This window comes from Heteronotia binoei, chromosome 6, assembly GCF_032191835.1.
Source record: "Heteronotia binoei isolate CCM8104 ecotype False Entrance Well chromosome 6, APGP_CSIRO_Hbin_v1, whole genome shotgun sequence".
Taxonomy (NCBI): Eukaryota; Metazoa; Chordata; class Lepidosauria; order Squamata; family Gekkonidae; genus Heteronotia; species Heteronotia binoei.
Genome location: NC_083228.1, coordinates 10,602,334 through 10,617,658, shown reverse-complemented (window position 1 = coordinate 10,617,658; position 15,325 = coordinate 10,602,334). Strand labels below are relative to the sequence as shown.

Genomic DNA, 15,325 nt, shown 5'->3' with positions numbered 1-15,325 from the left:
AGCGTCTGCAGGCACGCCACCACCTGCGTCATTTTTAAGACCAGCTCGTTTAATGTCGCCGCCATTGTCTCCAGTGTTGGCGGGGATGCCTGGGTTGTTTGAGACATGCTCGTACCTTCTCCTACTGTTGCTGCAAAGATTTCTGCCACGGCTCCTTGTGATTCTTCTCCTTCCTCCTCTTCCATTACAGCATTTTTATCCGTGGTTTGCTTCTTTCTTTTCCTGTGGGAAGCTGACATAAGCGCTTTCCCACACCGCAGCAACAGGTTTCTGTTTGTGAAACAGCTTGTCAGAAGATTGATAAATAGCTCGTTAACCCCCGCGTCTTCTCGCTTTCCAGCTACTTAGTGTAATTCATCTTATATATAATCTCAATTGCAAGCACGCGGTGGGGAGCTATATTTTCCTAATTAACGGGTTTCTCTTGAAAGTTTGCCGGAGCGAGTGCCGGGGACTGCTTACTCACTCCATCACGTGACCGGAAACCCTAAAAAAAAAAAAGCTGAGATCTTACCCACTGTTTCTCCTTTTTGTCCTTTTTCACCAGGAAGTCCTTTGATTCCCATTGGGCCCATTTCACCGGGAGGGCCCGCCTTTCCAGGGTAGCCTTGTTGGCCCTTCTGTCCTACCCCTAGGATTTGACAAAAAGAAAAGCCGTATATCTTTGACTTTTAACATCCTTCAGACAAAGAGCAACCAAGGGAAAGCTCCTTCAAACCACCACCCATGATGGCCACCTTCAAGTAACAATTCCTGCGCCACAACATTTCTTCATTTTGTAAATTGATGCATGAGCAAAATTCCCAATTTGCCCCAAGGCCCCAGCATCAGATATAATCAAAACAACCTCCTCGCCCTCCACCTCATCATCCTTCTCCTCATCCTCACAATCCTCCTCCTCCTCCTGCTTTGTGTGCTGTCAAGTTGCCTCTGACTCATGGCAACCCCAAGACCATGGGATTTTCAAGGTTTTGGTTTTAACATTTAAAGCTTTATGTGGCCTGGGACCGACATTCCTGCGGGACCGCCTCTCCCCATATGTGCCCCAGAGATTGCCGCGTTCCGCTTCACAGCATCTTCTGACCGTCCCTGGCCCAAAGGGTGTTCAACTCGCCTCAACCAGGGCCAGGGCCTTTTCAACCTTAGCCCCAGCCTGGTGGAATCAGCTCCCTGTGGAGATCCGGGCCCTACCTGATTTGATGCCATTTAGTAGGGCCTGCAAGGCGGAGCTGTTCCACCGGGCCTTCGGTTGAGGCAGCAGACATCCTTATTTCCATCTTCTTGGCCTCCCTTGCCTGTTATGATGCTATATTATCTTGCCTTAATTTATTATTCCATCTCTGGGCCAACTCTGGGCCAACTTCTGTACTTCTTCACCCAAAGGGTGATTAACATGTGGAATTCACTGCCACAGGAGGTGGTGGCAGCCACAAGCATGGCCACCTTCAAGAGGGGGTTAGATAAAAATATGGAGCAGAGGTCCATCAGTGGCTATTAGCCACAGTGTGTGTGTGTGTGTGTGTGTGTGTATTTGGCCGCTGTGTGACACAGAATGTTGGACTGGATGGGCCATTGGCCTGATCTAACATGGCTTCTCTTATGTTCTTATGATATATAGAATGCGCCCAATGGAAACCACCACCTGTAACGTATGTGCTATTTGTTTTATTGCATTTTATGTCTTAGCTTGTCGTTTTAATTGTTTTAATTTTCGTTGTTATCTGCCCTGAGCGCCCTTGCGGGAAAGTGCGGAATACAAATTAACAGAAATAAATAAATAAATACATTTTCAAGGCAAGAGATGAGCAGAGATGGGTTGTGGTGGCCTTCCTTGGTACAGCAACCCCAGTCTTCCTTGGTGATCTCTCCTTGAAGTACTAACCAGGGCTGACCCTGCTTATAATTCTGAGATCTGAAAACCTCAGACTGCTGAGGCCTGTTCAGGATGCTACAACTAAAACAATACGGATCACCAAAAACAAATAAGAAACCCTGGAGGGCTCTCAGGTAGTAATACTCTCAAAAGCTGCCAAGCATTTCTATTTATACACATGACACTGTATAATTATGTGGCAGCAACTTCCAAACATGATACCTTGGTCTCCTTTCTCTCCTTTGGCACCGTCCCTTCCATCTCTGCCAGGTAAACCATTGAGTCCAGGATTGCCACAGGCCATCACTGTACAGGTGTTAGCTTCAGGTCTGCTTGCTTCAGAAGCTGCTGCACGCCCCAGAGATGTTCCCACCACCAGAGCCATGAAAAATTGAAGCAAATACATCGCTGAGACCTTAAGAGATGATCAAGAAAGTACTGAATATTGTCGAAGGTTGTTCTATCACCACTCTGCTGTTCTGTGAGTGAGGGCCTTTGTTTAATCTCTGAAGACGAGATTCTCAAACCTTTTGACCTACTTATCAATGTGCTTGCCTCATGTTGACTGAAACTGTGGGCACGTCAACATGATAATCTGGAATGAGCTGGAGAAACCAACTTGAGGGGAGAGCTTCACACAAAGTATAAACAGGTTGCTTACCTGTAACTGGTGATCTTCGAGTGGTCATCTGTGCAGTCACACACATGGGTCTTGCCGCAGGCAACGGATCCATACCTCGGAGCTCCAATAGCTCGCCTATAGCGTTTTTTGGCGCGCTTCCCTCCCGCCCCGGGGAGCAGGCACCGACCGCGCATGCCTGGAGCGGGGGGGGGGGAGCGGCCATCCCACTCAGTTTCTTCCAGCTGCCACTGACACTAACGGTATAAGGTAAGGAACGATAAGAAGAGGCCAGCAGCGGGGAAGGCTGGGTGGGCGTGTGTGACTGCACAGATGACCACTCGAAGATCACCAGTTACAGGTAAGCAACCTGTTTATCTTCTTCGTGGTCTCTGTGCAGTCCCACACATGGGTGACTAGCCAGCTAAATGCCCTGGAGGAGGGTGCTGGTAAAAGAAGAAGTTAGTCACATAAGCAAATCAGATCATATTATGCAACATAGAGATGGAAGCGGATGCACTCACCCCTGACTTCAGTGGAAGATGGATCTGAGGACCGCTTGACCGAAGGAGGCGTCACGTCTCGCACGAACGTCTAAAGCATAATGGGAGACGAACGTGGATGGTGAGGACCACGATGCAGCCGCACAAATGTCCTCTAGGGAGACGCCTTGCAGGAAAGCCGAAGACGTTGAGACCGCTCTAGTAGAGTGGGCCTTAAGACCTTCGGGCAGAGGCTGTTTAGCCAGTTCGTAGCACAACCTGATGGCACTAACTACCCATTTAGATAGTCTCTGGGTAGAGATTTTGTGGCCTCTGTGAGGATTTCCGTAGGCCACAAACAGATTAGGGTCCTTACGGAAAGGTTGTGTACGATCAAGGTAGAAAGATAAAGCCCTTCTAACGTCCAGAGAATGCAGGGCTCGTTGTCCCTGGTCAGTTGGGTTGGAGAAAAACGTTGGCAGAGAAGTTGAAGTCAATAGGTGGAACTGGGAGACAACCTTAGGAAGGAATGCAGGGTCCGGTCTCAGAACCACCTTGTCCTTGTGGAAAATGGTGTAGGGAGGATCGTGGCGGAAGGCGCATAAGTCACTTGCCCGTTTGCCTGAGGTAAGGGCTACCAGCAATGCAGTCTTCCAGGACAAGAGGTTGAGCTGCGTGGTAGCCATGGGTTCGAATGGGGTTCTCATTAGGCAAGAGAGAACTAGGGATAAACTCCAAGATGGGGCAAAAGGTTTAGTGGGTGGATGCAAGTGCAGCATACCCTTAAGAAAGGCTTTAGACAACTTGTGGGAAAAAACTGTTTTACCCTCCACAGGGTCATGGAATGCAGAAATAGCCGAAAGATGAACTTTTAAGGAGGAATAGCAGAGGCCTGATGTCTGCAGTGAAAATAGATAGTCTAGGATCAGATTGAGAGGCACAGATTCTGCTCGGAGATGATTGGAGGCCGCGAAAGAACAGAAACGCTTCCATTTATGTTTATACGAGAGTCTGGTGGAAGGCTTTCTTGCATTAAGGATAACATTCGCTACCTCTGTAGAGAGGAAGGAGGATGCATCCTCCATGCCGTTAGGGCCGGAGTGCGTGGATTGTGATGCAGCACCCTGCCGTCTGCTTGAGTCAAGAGATCGCCCGCTAAGGGAAGCCGGCGGTAGGTGTGACTGGACATTTGAAGTAGTCTCGTGAACCATGGCTGCCGTGGCCACCACGGAGCAATGAGGATACAGTCCATGCTGTCTCGAGCAATCTTGATTAACACCCGTGTTAAGAGGGGGGTCGGTGGAAACAGGTAATGTAGTGGCCCTCTCCAGGTGTGCAGGAACGCATCGTTGCCCCTCCTGGTGTAAAAACGAGGACATTTCGCATTGTTCCTTGAGGCGAAAACATCTATCCTGGGCACTCCGAAGCAGCGAAAGATGCGGCGGAGATAGACTTGATTGAGGGACCACTCGTGGTCGTCTATCCGAATTCTGCTGAGGGAGTCGGCCAGGACATTCTCCACACCCGGGAGGTGAATGGCAGTCAAGTAGATGTTGTGTTTCACACACCATTCCCAGAGTAGTATGGCAATGCGGCACAGCCGAAGAGATCTTGTGCCCCCCTGTTTGTTGATATAAAATACAGTCGCGATATTGTCGGTGGAGACCTGAACATGACGACCTGCGACTAGTGGCAGGAACGAATGAAGGGCCCGGTGAACTGTGATCAATTCCAAGCAGTTGATGTGAATGGCCCGCTTGGCCCCTGTCCAAAGGCCTCTGACAGTCTTGCCGTCTAAGTGGGCTCCCCATCCCCACATAGAGGCGTCTGTGGTTAGAACGACTGATGGTGGAGGAAGAAGGAAGGGCATTCCGGAGAAGAGATTCTCTGGTATTGTCCACCAACGAAGGGAGTGCAGAGCCCTTTGGGAAACGGTGAGGAGAGTGCTCTGTGGCTTTACATGCGGGTGGTAAGCCCGAACGAACCAGAGCTGAAGATGTCGCATTCTCAGACGAGCAAAGCGAAGCACCGAAGTGGTCGCAGCCATAAGGCCCAAGAGTCTCTGAATGTTGTAAGCAGACTGGCGTGGGTTGAGAAGGAATAGATTGGCCAGTGATATGATGGACTGGGCCCGGTCCTGCGGAAGGAACGCAAAGTGAGGGGACGTACATAGACGAGCACCTATAAACTGCAGGTCCTGGGTCGGCGTAAGGTGTGATTTGGTGGTATTCACACAGAGGCCCAGGGAGGCCAGGAGAGAGAGGGTTGTGTCGAGGTTCCTCTCCAGCTGGTGCTGAGTCGGTGCAATCAGGAGCCAGTCGTCTATGTACGGGAATACTGAAATGTTCTGAAGGCGCAGGGCAGCTGCCACTACCGCCATGCACTTGGTAAACACTCTGGGTGCAGTGGAAAGTCCGAAGGGTAGGGATCGGTATTGGAAGTGTTGATGACCTATTGCAAAACGGAGGTACCTGCGGTGGTGGGGGCGGATCGTTATGTGAAAGTAGGCGTCCTGAAGATCTAGGGAAGCCATCCAGGAGTTCTGGGGGATAAGAGGGAGTATGGACTGAAGAGAAATCATTCTGAATTTCTTGTAAATTATGTGTTCGTTTAGCTTCCTAAGATCCAGGATAGGGCGCCTGCCCCCGTCCCTCTTTGGGACAAGGAAGTACCTTGAATAGAACCCCCTTCCGCGGTGTAGAGGAGGAACTGGTTCTATTACGTTTTTCTGGAGCAAGTCCAGAATTTCCTGTTGGAGGTGAGGGGAGGGTGGAGTAACTATAAAGTAACGGAGGTGAGGAGGTGAAGCGAACTCTATTGCGTAACCTAGACACACAATGGTGAGGACCCAGGAATCTGTGGTGATGGAATGCCACGTTGGGTAAAATGGAAGTAGTCTGGTGTGGTAAAGAGGACTCAGCGGTAGTGTTGTAGGAGAGTCAAAGAGACTGCTTAGTTGGTTGAGATGGCTTTTTGGATGGTTGCGCACGCGGCCGTTGTTGAAACGGTTGTTTCTGTTGCTGAGGCTTTTTTCTCCAGAGATCTTGCTGTCTGGGAGAGCGTTGACGGCGCTGAAAAGAAGGTTTCCATGGTCTCTGCTTGCCGAAGGTCTGAGAAGTCGACTGTGAGACCCCCAGGCGCTTGGCTCGCTTCCGTCCATCGTCCACAGAGGTGAGGACTTCGTCCGTCGAAGCGTGGAACAGTCCGAGACCGTCGAACGGAAGATCTTCTATCTTCTGTTTAATGTCTGGCTGCAGGTTAGTTGAACGCAGCCAGGCATGGCGCCGCAGGGCCACTGAGGTTGCAAACACTCTGGAGGAACAAGAGACGGCGTGTCTAAGTGAATTTATCTGCTGTTTAGAGACACGCGACAGCTCCGAAACTAGGCCGGAAACAGTCTTCTGTGATGAGTCAGGCATCGAAGCAAGGTGAGGAGTTATCTGGTTTGCGAGATTGAACGTGTATGCCGCAAAATAGGCCAGATAGTTGTTTAATTTGGAGTTAGTACAGGCAAAGCCGTAAATTTTCCTTGCTAAAGTGTCCAATTTCCTACCCTCGCGGTCGGGAGGAGCAGGGTGACGAGATTGCTTGGCCTTAATGGCCGAATGAACTATTATAGAGTTAGGAGCCGGATGGGAGGCTAGAAATTTACAATCAGTAGCATGCACCCTGTAGAGGGAGTCGAGGTGTTTGGAAATAGCTGGTATGGAGGCAGGCTTTTCCCAAGATTCACGGAGGGCCTCCAGATGGACAGGAAGCATAGGCAGTGTTGAGCCGTCAGGTAAGTCGGATTGAACGAGGTCATGCACCACGTCGGAGACCCTAGGAGAGTCTGATGGCATAGGGATATTAAGGGCCGAGGCCATTGTAGTTACTAGATTGAGATATGCCTTGGAACTGTCCGATGGTGAAAGCCGAGTGGGCAAGTCAGAAGAAGGCGAGGCTGGAGGTCCCTCGGAGTCTGAATGATCTGAAGTATCCAATTCTGAGTGTGAGTCACGTCGTTGAGGCGTCATGGACCTACGCGGTGAACGGTCCCGAGACGGTCCAGCGCGAGGAGACCGGGATGGGGACGGTTCAGCGCGCGGAGACCCTGATGGAGGTGGTTTAGAAAGCGCCGCGGAAGGTCTGGGAGGAGGTCTTGGGAGATCTCAGATTCGAGGATGAGAAGGAAACTCGAAGTCCTCACAAGGCCAATGGGCGTAGTAATGCTGCCCCCTGGCGGAGTCGAGAATCTCTCGGGTCCGAGCATCTCGGGTCTGATACGATTGGTCTCTAGCGTAGGGAGACGTGTGCCGATAACGGTGAAAATCACGATCCCGAGAACGGTACCGAGGAGAATAGACATCTCGGATCCGAGGAGTCGAAACGTCACGGACGTCTGGCTCGGGTTCAAAGTCATAATATTGCTTGTAATAGCTTTGTTCAGAAGGAGATCGAAAGTCTCTTCGGTACGCTGTACGGGTTCTAGGAGACGGGGATCTAGACTGGGAGCGGTCGTAATGGCGATCCCGATAGTCGTCTCGGTACGGAGAAGTGGAGCGAATACGTTCGCCATGGACCGGAGAGCGTGAGCGGAACCGTTGAATAGGAACCTGGGTAGAAGAGTCCTTGAGTTGCAAGGAAACTGGAATGTCTCGAAAGAATTCGGGGTGGACGCTTGACTTTTCCGGTTGTAGAATATCCGACGGAACCTCGCTGTGGATCGAAGGTGACCTGGAGCCAATTGGTATGATCTCAATCCTTGGGGAATGAGGAGTCAGCTGAGGCATGTCTGAGATAACATCAGACGGCGCCGAAAGTTCCAGAGGCAAAATCGGGACCGAGCGCCCCATCCCGGCAGAAGTGGATTGCGCAGAAGACATGGCGACAGCGGCAGTCGAAGCGAGCGGGTCGCGAGGTCCTTTAGGAACCGACGATTTCGGACTGGAGGCCGTCGGACTGGAGTGGCGAGACTTCGACACCGAGGACGATCCAGAGTGACGCAGTTTTTTTGGCGCCTTGCCTTCGGACACAGAGGGCGATTCCGAATGATGTAGTTTTTTCGGTACCTTGCCCTCAGAGTGTTTAGTTGACTTTTTGTCGGACTTATGCTTCTTAGGGATATTCAGAAGGGCCGACACAGCCGAATCTCCCACTCTTTGTGGGGGAGGCGGCGAATCCGAAGAGGGCATAGCCCGGAGGGACTTCTTTATGAGGAAACTGCGAAGGCGGGCCGCTCTATTTTTCCGCGCCTGTTTGCAAAAACTGGCGCAATGAGTGCAGGAGTCGACGCGATGGGATTCCCCCAAGCAGAATAGGCACTGAGAGTGGCCGTCAGAAGAGGGGAATTTGGCCCCACACCTCGAACACCTTTTAAACGTTATTTTCCCTTCCATACGCTCCGGACGGGGAGGGGAAGATGGAAGGGAAGGGATGGGGGGGGGGTAGAAAAAAGAACAGCGCAGAAGAGGCTTCTTTTTCTCTTTTTTTTTTCTTTTTTAGGTTGTAGGACGAAAATCAGAAAGGAGAATAAGAAAGAAAGAGTGATACGATACCAAGGTGAGGCGAATGAGGTGAAGCAGAAGGAGGAACGCAGCAAGGTAGGTGTTGTCCGGGCGGCGGAAGGGAAGAAACTGAGTGGGATGGCCGCTCCCCCCCCCCCCCGCTCCAGGCATGCGCGGTCGGTGCCTGCTCCCCGGGGCGGGAGGGAAGCGCGCCAAAAAACGCTATAGGCGAGCTATTGGAGCTCCGAGGTATGGATCCGTTGCCTGCAGCAAGACCCATGTGTGGGACTGCACAGAGACCACGAAGAAGATCTTGGGAATTCTATTTTTACATGAAACTGAGGAAAGCGTTGACAGAGGTGCCCAGTTCCTACATAGAACTATAGTCCCCAGGAACCCCTGATAGGGGATCATGCCAATGAAACATCTTGGGAACGTGAAACACTCGTGTCCCAAGTTCAAATAAGGAGCTCCATCTGTGGAAGCAGGTTTTGGTATGCAGAACTGCAGTCATAATTCAGATGATCATCAAAATGCATATTGAATATGGATGTCATCTGTCCAATGCCATCTTTAGTTGGAGACTCTGCAGTCCCCAACTCTGCTCATGTGCAATTAGTCCTATGCAGATACAAAGGGATGCACTATAGAGCATTTGTTTTGAAGGTCAGATCTGACATAAATGAGACCTTACTGAGCCAGGCCAGGCCATGTGTACACCTATTTAAGATTAGGTTGTAGGGATATAAATTTTATAAAAGGCAAAACCACAATTTTAAAAAGTTTTTTTTAACTTAAAACTTTAGCACTCATTGGTCTTAAAGGTGGGTTTTTTTGTATTTTTCTCATGGGATCCAGGGAACTGGGCAAAGGAAGCTCTGGCTCCTTCCCTCCCTCCCCAAGGGACCAGGAGGGAGAGGAGCCTCAGCCCATAGAAGAAACAGAGGCTTGCCTCAGGAGCTCTGTTGTGCAATTGAGAGAGCCTGGCAAAGCAACCTCTGCCTCCCCCACCCTTCCTCCTCAAGGGAGGAGTCTCAGCCAATTGAAAAAAAATAGAGGTTTTCCTCTGTAGTTCCTGTGTGATTGAGCAAGCCTTGCAAAGCAAGCTGTTATGCAGAAGGAAGCAAGAGAGGGAGAAGGAAGTAGATGACAGCCAGTCGCTTGGGGGCCTGATAGGAGCCCTCCAGGGACCTGATTCAGCCCCCGGGCCACATGTTTGACACCCCTGCTATAGAGTTTTGAATTTCCCTTTCACTATCAAAAGACCAACACTCTTCACTTTTTAAAAAATGTTGCATGTTGTGTTGGGTACTGCTTAAAGATCGGACGGGGGCTGCACCATGCCACCTTTCTTCTCTTGGACCACTTACATCACCTGTTAAACTGACTAATGCATTTTAGTTATAAATGCAAATTACACAGGACCAAAATGAACAGCAGGAAGGCTTCTGGCAGCCTTCAAGATTACCCTTTTGACAGTCTGTTGAAAAGGATGAATAGAACCCTCTGCAGGCCCCAGAATCCAATATAAAAATGGTGGGATTTTGTCTATAATCAGGGCTTTTTTTGTAGCAGGAACTCCTCTGCATATTAGGCCACACACCCCTGATGTAGCCAATCCTTCTGGAGCTTACAATAGGCCCTGTACTAAGAGCCCTGTAAGCTTCAGGAGGATTGGCTACATCAGGGGTGTGTGGCCTAATATGCAAAGGAGTTCAAAAAAAGCCCTGTCTATAATTGCTGACTTATTGGAATTTATTCCTTCGTGGTACAAAAAGCAGAAATTATTTACTTAAAAATCCTCAGCTGATAACTGAGTGCATAGTCTGTCACTGTGATTTTCACTACAGGAATATTGAACTGTGCCAAATACGCCAAGAGTCAGAAACTTAGTTTTTTTTAGTTTGAGATAGCTAAAAAAATGACTAGACATTGGCTAACACTGAGACAATGGCCCCCAGTCCTGTTATACTCATTATTCAAGCAAGCATTCATGTGTGATTACTGGTAGTAAAGCAAGAGGGAGTGTCTATCCAAGTAGAAATATATATGTCCACTGGCCAATTAACTGTGGAGAAAAATGCATATCTAGATCACACAAATGTAAGCGTTCCACAAGCATAAAAAGGTAAAGGTAGTCCCCTGTGCAAACACCAGTCGTTTTCACAACGTTTTCGCAGCAGACTTTTTTTTTCCGGGGTGGTTTGCCATTGCTGTCCCCAGTCATCTACACTTCCCCCCCAGCAAGCTGGGGACTCATTTTACCGACCTCGGAAGGATGGAAGGCTGAGTCAACCTGGAGCCAGCTACCTGAATCAGCTTCCGCTGGGATCAAACTCAGGTTGTGAGCAGAGGGCTCCGACTGCAGTACACAAGCATAGATAACATCTTGCTGCCACTACTAGAAATCACCCAAAGGCTGATTTAGTGATGTGAATTCCAGGGGTATCTTTGCTTGGCCTGGTGTGGAGTGTTACCCTTCATCATGAAGAAAACCTTTTACTCCCAGTTTGGATTGTGAGATGTGTAGATGTCCTAATCTTATGCCAAAATAGTAATCTGGTGCCCTGAACACTAACTTTCAATATAATGTGCGAAAGTAGCTTAACTCTTTTGGGGGTATATCTTATCTCTTCCTTTTGCAGAGAGATGAACAAATATTACATTTGCAGACTTCTGTTGTAATTAAGGAACCCTGGATTACATGAATGGACTAAATCGGGGTGCTGAATTCATTTGTTACGAGGGCTGGAGTGACATCTTGTCGGGCTGAGCTATGTGTGTTGTGAAATACAATGCCAGGTAGCAGACACATAAACTTTATAAGAGACAAACACAATTAAAGATTTTAAAAACCGTTTAAATAAAACATGCTGACAAGATTAGCACTCTTGCAATATTTTGTTTAACGCTCTCCTGAAGAAAGCAAGAGAGAGGGAGAAGGAAGCAGACTTGCTTGTGGGCCTGATAAGAGCCCTCCGGGGGCTTGATTTGGCCCCTGGGCCATACGTTTGACACCCTGGAGTAAATGGTAGCTTTCTAGCTATTGTGGGGACAAAGTAGGAGTCAAGTGACACCTTTAAGGTCAACAAAGTTTTATTCAGAGTGTTAGCTTTTGTATGCATGCATACTTTTTCAGACGAGGGGATGGGGTACAGAGCTGTTTAATTGCATTTGTGAAGGACTGATGTACAAATGCCCCCTTTCAGACTTCTGGTAATCATTGTATATATCCATTAATTTCATACTTTATCTATATACGCGTTAATGAGGGCATGAGCTGTCAAGCAATTAAAAGAAATCTGCCTTTTACGGGGCAATCGAACAAGAGCTACAATGCTCTTACAAGGGTTTAACTCTGTTCAGGATGGCAGTGTTAACCAGTCTGGTAAATTTAAATATTTCCCAAACTTTTTTAAAAAAATTGAGGTACTGAATACAGAAAAGCTGTCACCCCCCATAGTTAAGAAGGAAGGGGATGGTTGTTATTTTCTTCTCTTCCTATGACAGAAAAGCATTATAACCAGCATCGACTTTTAAAAAATTGGTAAAGGAGCCTTAACTCATTTAAAAGTTTTCACTAACCAGTTCAAACTGGGACCCACCAATAATCATACACAGACAGTGAACCCAGTTACGTATTGGAACTATAACATGCCTGTGTACATTCAACTAACTGTGTAACCTAAAGCATTCAAAACTTAAAGGTAAAGGAGCCTTAACTCATTTAACTCATTCCCTTGTGCAAGCACCAGTTGTTTTCGACTCTGGGGTGACGTTGCTTTCACGTTTTCATGGCAGACTTTTTAAGGGGTGGTTTGCCATTGCTTCCCCAGTCATCTACACTTTCTACCTGAAAACCCAGCTTCCACTGGGATCGAACTCAGGTCATGAGCAGAGAGCTCCGACTGCAGTACTGCAGCTTTACCACTCTGCGCAAGGGCTCTATTCGAAGTTTAGGAAGCACAAATTAAATCTGAGTGGGAAAATTAAAAAGAAAAAAAAAAGCAGTCAATGGGATAATAATCCAGCATTAATCTAAAACCAGCATTGCTTACCTGAATGAAGTATGTTGCTGTGTAGCAGTTTATTTGATCTGCAAAGAAGTGAGGCAGGCCAGCCAAGAAAGGCAGAAAATCTCTTTATAACAATTAAGACAAACAGAAAGAAACAAAATCACCCAGGAAGTAGGCGCTGCTTTATCTTTGCTGTTGCATAATTCTGTGGATTGCAAAACTGGACTCCATGCTTCACCATTTATGGGCACTGCAAACAGTGCCTGTCTTGCTAAATCAATTTGCTGGCAAAAAAGAGAACAAATTGTGATTGTCAAAATTTGAGATTAGCCCTTCTCCTCGCAAATTGATCTGCCGGTGCACTATGAACTAGAATGGTCTATTTTACAGTATTTGGTAATTATGGACCATTTTTTAAAAGTCTGAGCTGTCCATCTATGAAGCGTGTTTAACCTTCTGCTAATGTGATGTTTAAGGAAACCACTGAGGGATAAATAAGCAATGCAAAATGCAAAGAGAAACCCGCCTTTTTCTAACATTTTGTTGTTTGCACCTTGCACCCCATATTCCTAAAGGAATTGTGATTAGATTAGCAGGACCGTACTGCTGTGCCTTTCAGCAGAGCTCCAAGAAGACCATGGAAGCTGAAGCAAGAATTTCTGACACAGGTGAAGCTGTTTCAAACCAGCTTCATTTCCTATGGTGTGCCCCACTTTCCCAAGATTTCTGTTGCCCCACTGTGACCTGTGGTCCTCCAGGGTTTGCAGGTTTTTCAAACCTTAGAAAACCATGCAAAGGGGGATACGTGTGTCTCAGCCAGAATTATACTTCCTCTTTCAGCTCACTAATATATTTTTCTCCCAACTTTAAAGTGTGTAATTTCTACCTATTTGGGGGAAATGGCACAGAGAATGGAAAGACTGACAGCTGCCGCACCACTGTTTAGGTCGAAACCTAAAGTGGGAACAGGACAGAAAAGGTGGCTGCGTTGGGATAATGAACACACATAAAGTAACCCAAGGGTCGTTTTGTAGGGGGAAAAGGTGCAGGAGCTCAGTAGCATATCTTATTTGCATATGCCCCGGGATCTGTGTGCAGCGGGAAGAGAACTCCCCACTGCATGCAGACCCTGGCTGGAGGTTCAGGAGCTGTGCTCCTATGAGCTCCTGCTGAATTCAAGCCCTGAAGCAGCCTCGTATCAAATCCGATTATTGGTCTACCAAGGTTAGTACACAACATCTATTGTCTATCCCCGGACCAAGGGAGGCCAGACTGTGTTCTACAAGGGCCAGGGCCTTCTCAGTGGCAGCACCAGAAATGTGGAATGCACTCCCGGAGGCCATAAGGGCCCTGCGGGATCTCTCAGTTTTGCTGGGCCTGCAGAACTGAACTATTTCGACAGGCCTTTAACACCTAAACCGAGAGAGGACTGCCACCCCACATTGCTAAAGAGCTACGGCCATTATGGGATCACTGTTAGAAAAGGAAGATCCCCTCTTTATTGTACTGAACAGCACCATAAACTGTAATTATAGATGTTTGAACTGGACTGATTGTTAGCCGCCCTGAGTCCACTTGCGGAGAGGGCGCGATAAAAGTCTAAAGTAGTAGTAGTAATAATGATAATAAAATTGTTTTGTTTCTGTGGACATTTTAAATGAAGGGGGGGGGGGCTTGCGTGTTTTGACACCTGACAGGTTTTATGCAAGATGTCTTTAGAAATGTGTTACTGATTGCCTTAGGAAAAAAGGTAGGATATAAATGTTTTAAAATACAAATAGAAAGTATCCTGTAGTACATAGAATACTCTCACCTGAATATGAGGCATCTTTTACAAGAAATGGGGCACATGTGACTCATACCAATATGAGAACCAATGCTCAGTGCAGTTTTAGAGCACATCCTTCCTATAGAATATATATGCACGCATACCTTTAAATAGGATGCATATCTGTTGAAGGTTATTTCTACTTCCAGTTGCAATCAGGGTAGTTAAAGAATCTCAACATGGTTGATGCTCCCTCTTCCACACTTTCTTTCCAGTGCATGCCAGATATTGTGAATTCTGTTCTGTGTTAGTGTGTGCTAACTATTCATCTTCAACATGAAATGTAAGCATATTCTCATATATGTGACATATGGTAAATTTTAAAATAACTTTCCCAGTCCTCACCAGCCATAGAGTTGGAAGGGACCTCCAAGGTCATCTAGTCCAACCCCCTGCACATTGCAGGAAATTCACAAATACCTCCCCCAAATTCACAGGACCTGCATTGCTGTCAGATGGCCATCTAGCCTCTGTTTAAAAACCTCCAAGGAAGGAGAGCCCACCACCTCCCGAGGAAGCCTGTTCCACTGAAGAATCACTCTAATGGTCAGGAAGTTCTTTCTGATGTTGAGTCAGAAACTCTTGATTTAATTTCAACCCACTGGTTCTGGTCCTACCTTCCGGGGCCACAGAAAACAATTCCATCCCATCCTCTATATGACAGCCCTTCAAGGACTTGAAGATGGTGATCATATTACCTCTCAGCTGTCTCCTCCAGGCTAAACATCCCCAGCTCCTTCAACCTTTCCTTATAGGACTTGATCTCCAGACCCCTCACCATCTTCATTGCCCTCTTCTGGACCCGTTCCAGCTTGTTTATATATATTTCTTAAAATGTGGTGCCCAAAACTGAACACAAGACTCCAGGTGAGGTCTTACCAGAGCAGAGTAAAGCGATACCATCACTTCACGTGATCTGGACACTAGACATCTGTTAATACAGCCCAATATTGCATTTGCCTTTTTAGCCACCAGTGCCTGTAGGCTGCAGTGGGAGCCATGGGGAGCAGTGTGGGTGTTC

General features: G+C 47.7%; 1 protein-coding gene across 1 annotated transcript in view; it reads right to left on the bottom strand.

Moving 5' to 3' along the window:
• Positions 1 to 12,712, bottom strand: part of LOC132573528 (pulmonary surfactant-associated protein D-like) — a 34,256-nt gene extending 21,544 nt beyond the window's left edge. The window contains exons 1-3 of the mRNA XM_060241039.1: positions 12,519 to 12,712; positions 2,096 to 2,288; positions 515 to 631 (exon numbers count right to left, since the gene is read on the bottom strand). Of these exons, the coding sequence (XP_060097022.1) occupies positions 515 to 631; positions 2,096 to 2,279 (301 nt within the window). The 5' untranslated portion in view covers positions 2,280 to 2,288; positions 12,519 to 12,712. The remainder of the gene's footprint in view (positions 1 to 514; positions 632 to 2,095; positions 2,289 to 12,518) is intronic.
• Between the last annotated feature and the right edge of the window lie 2,613 nt (positions 12,713 to 15,325).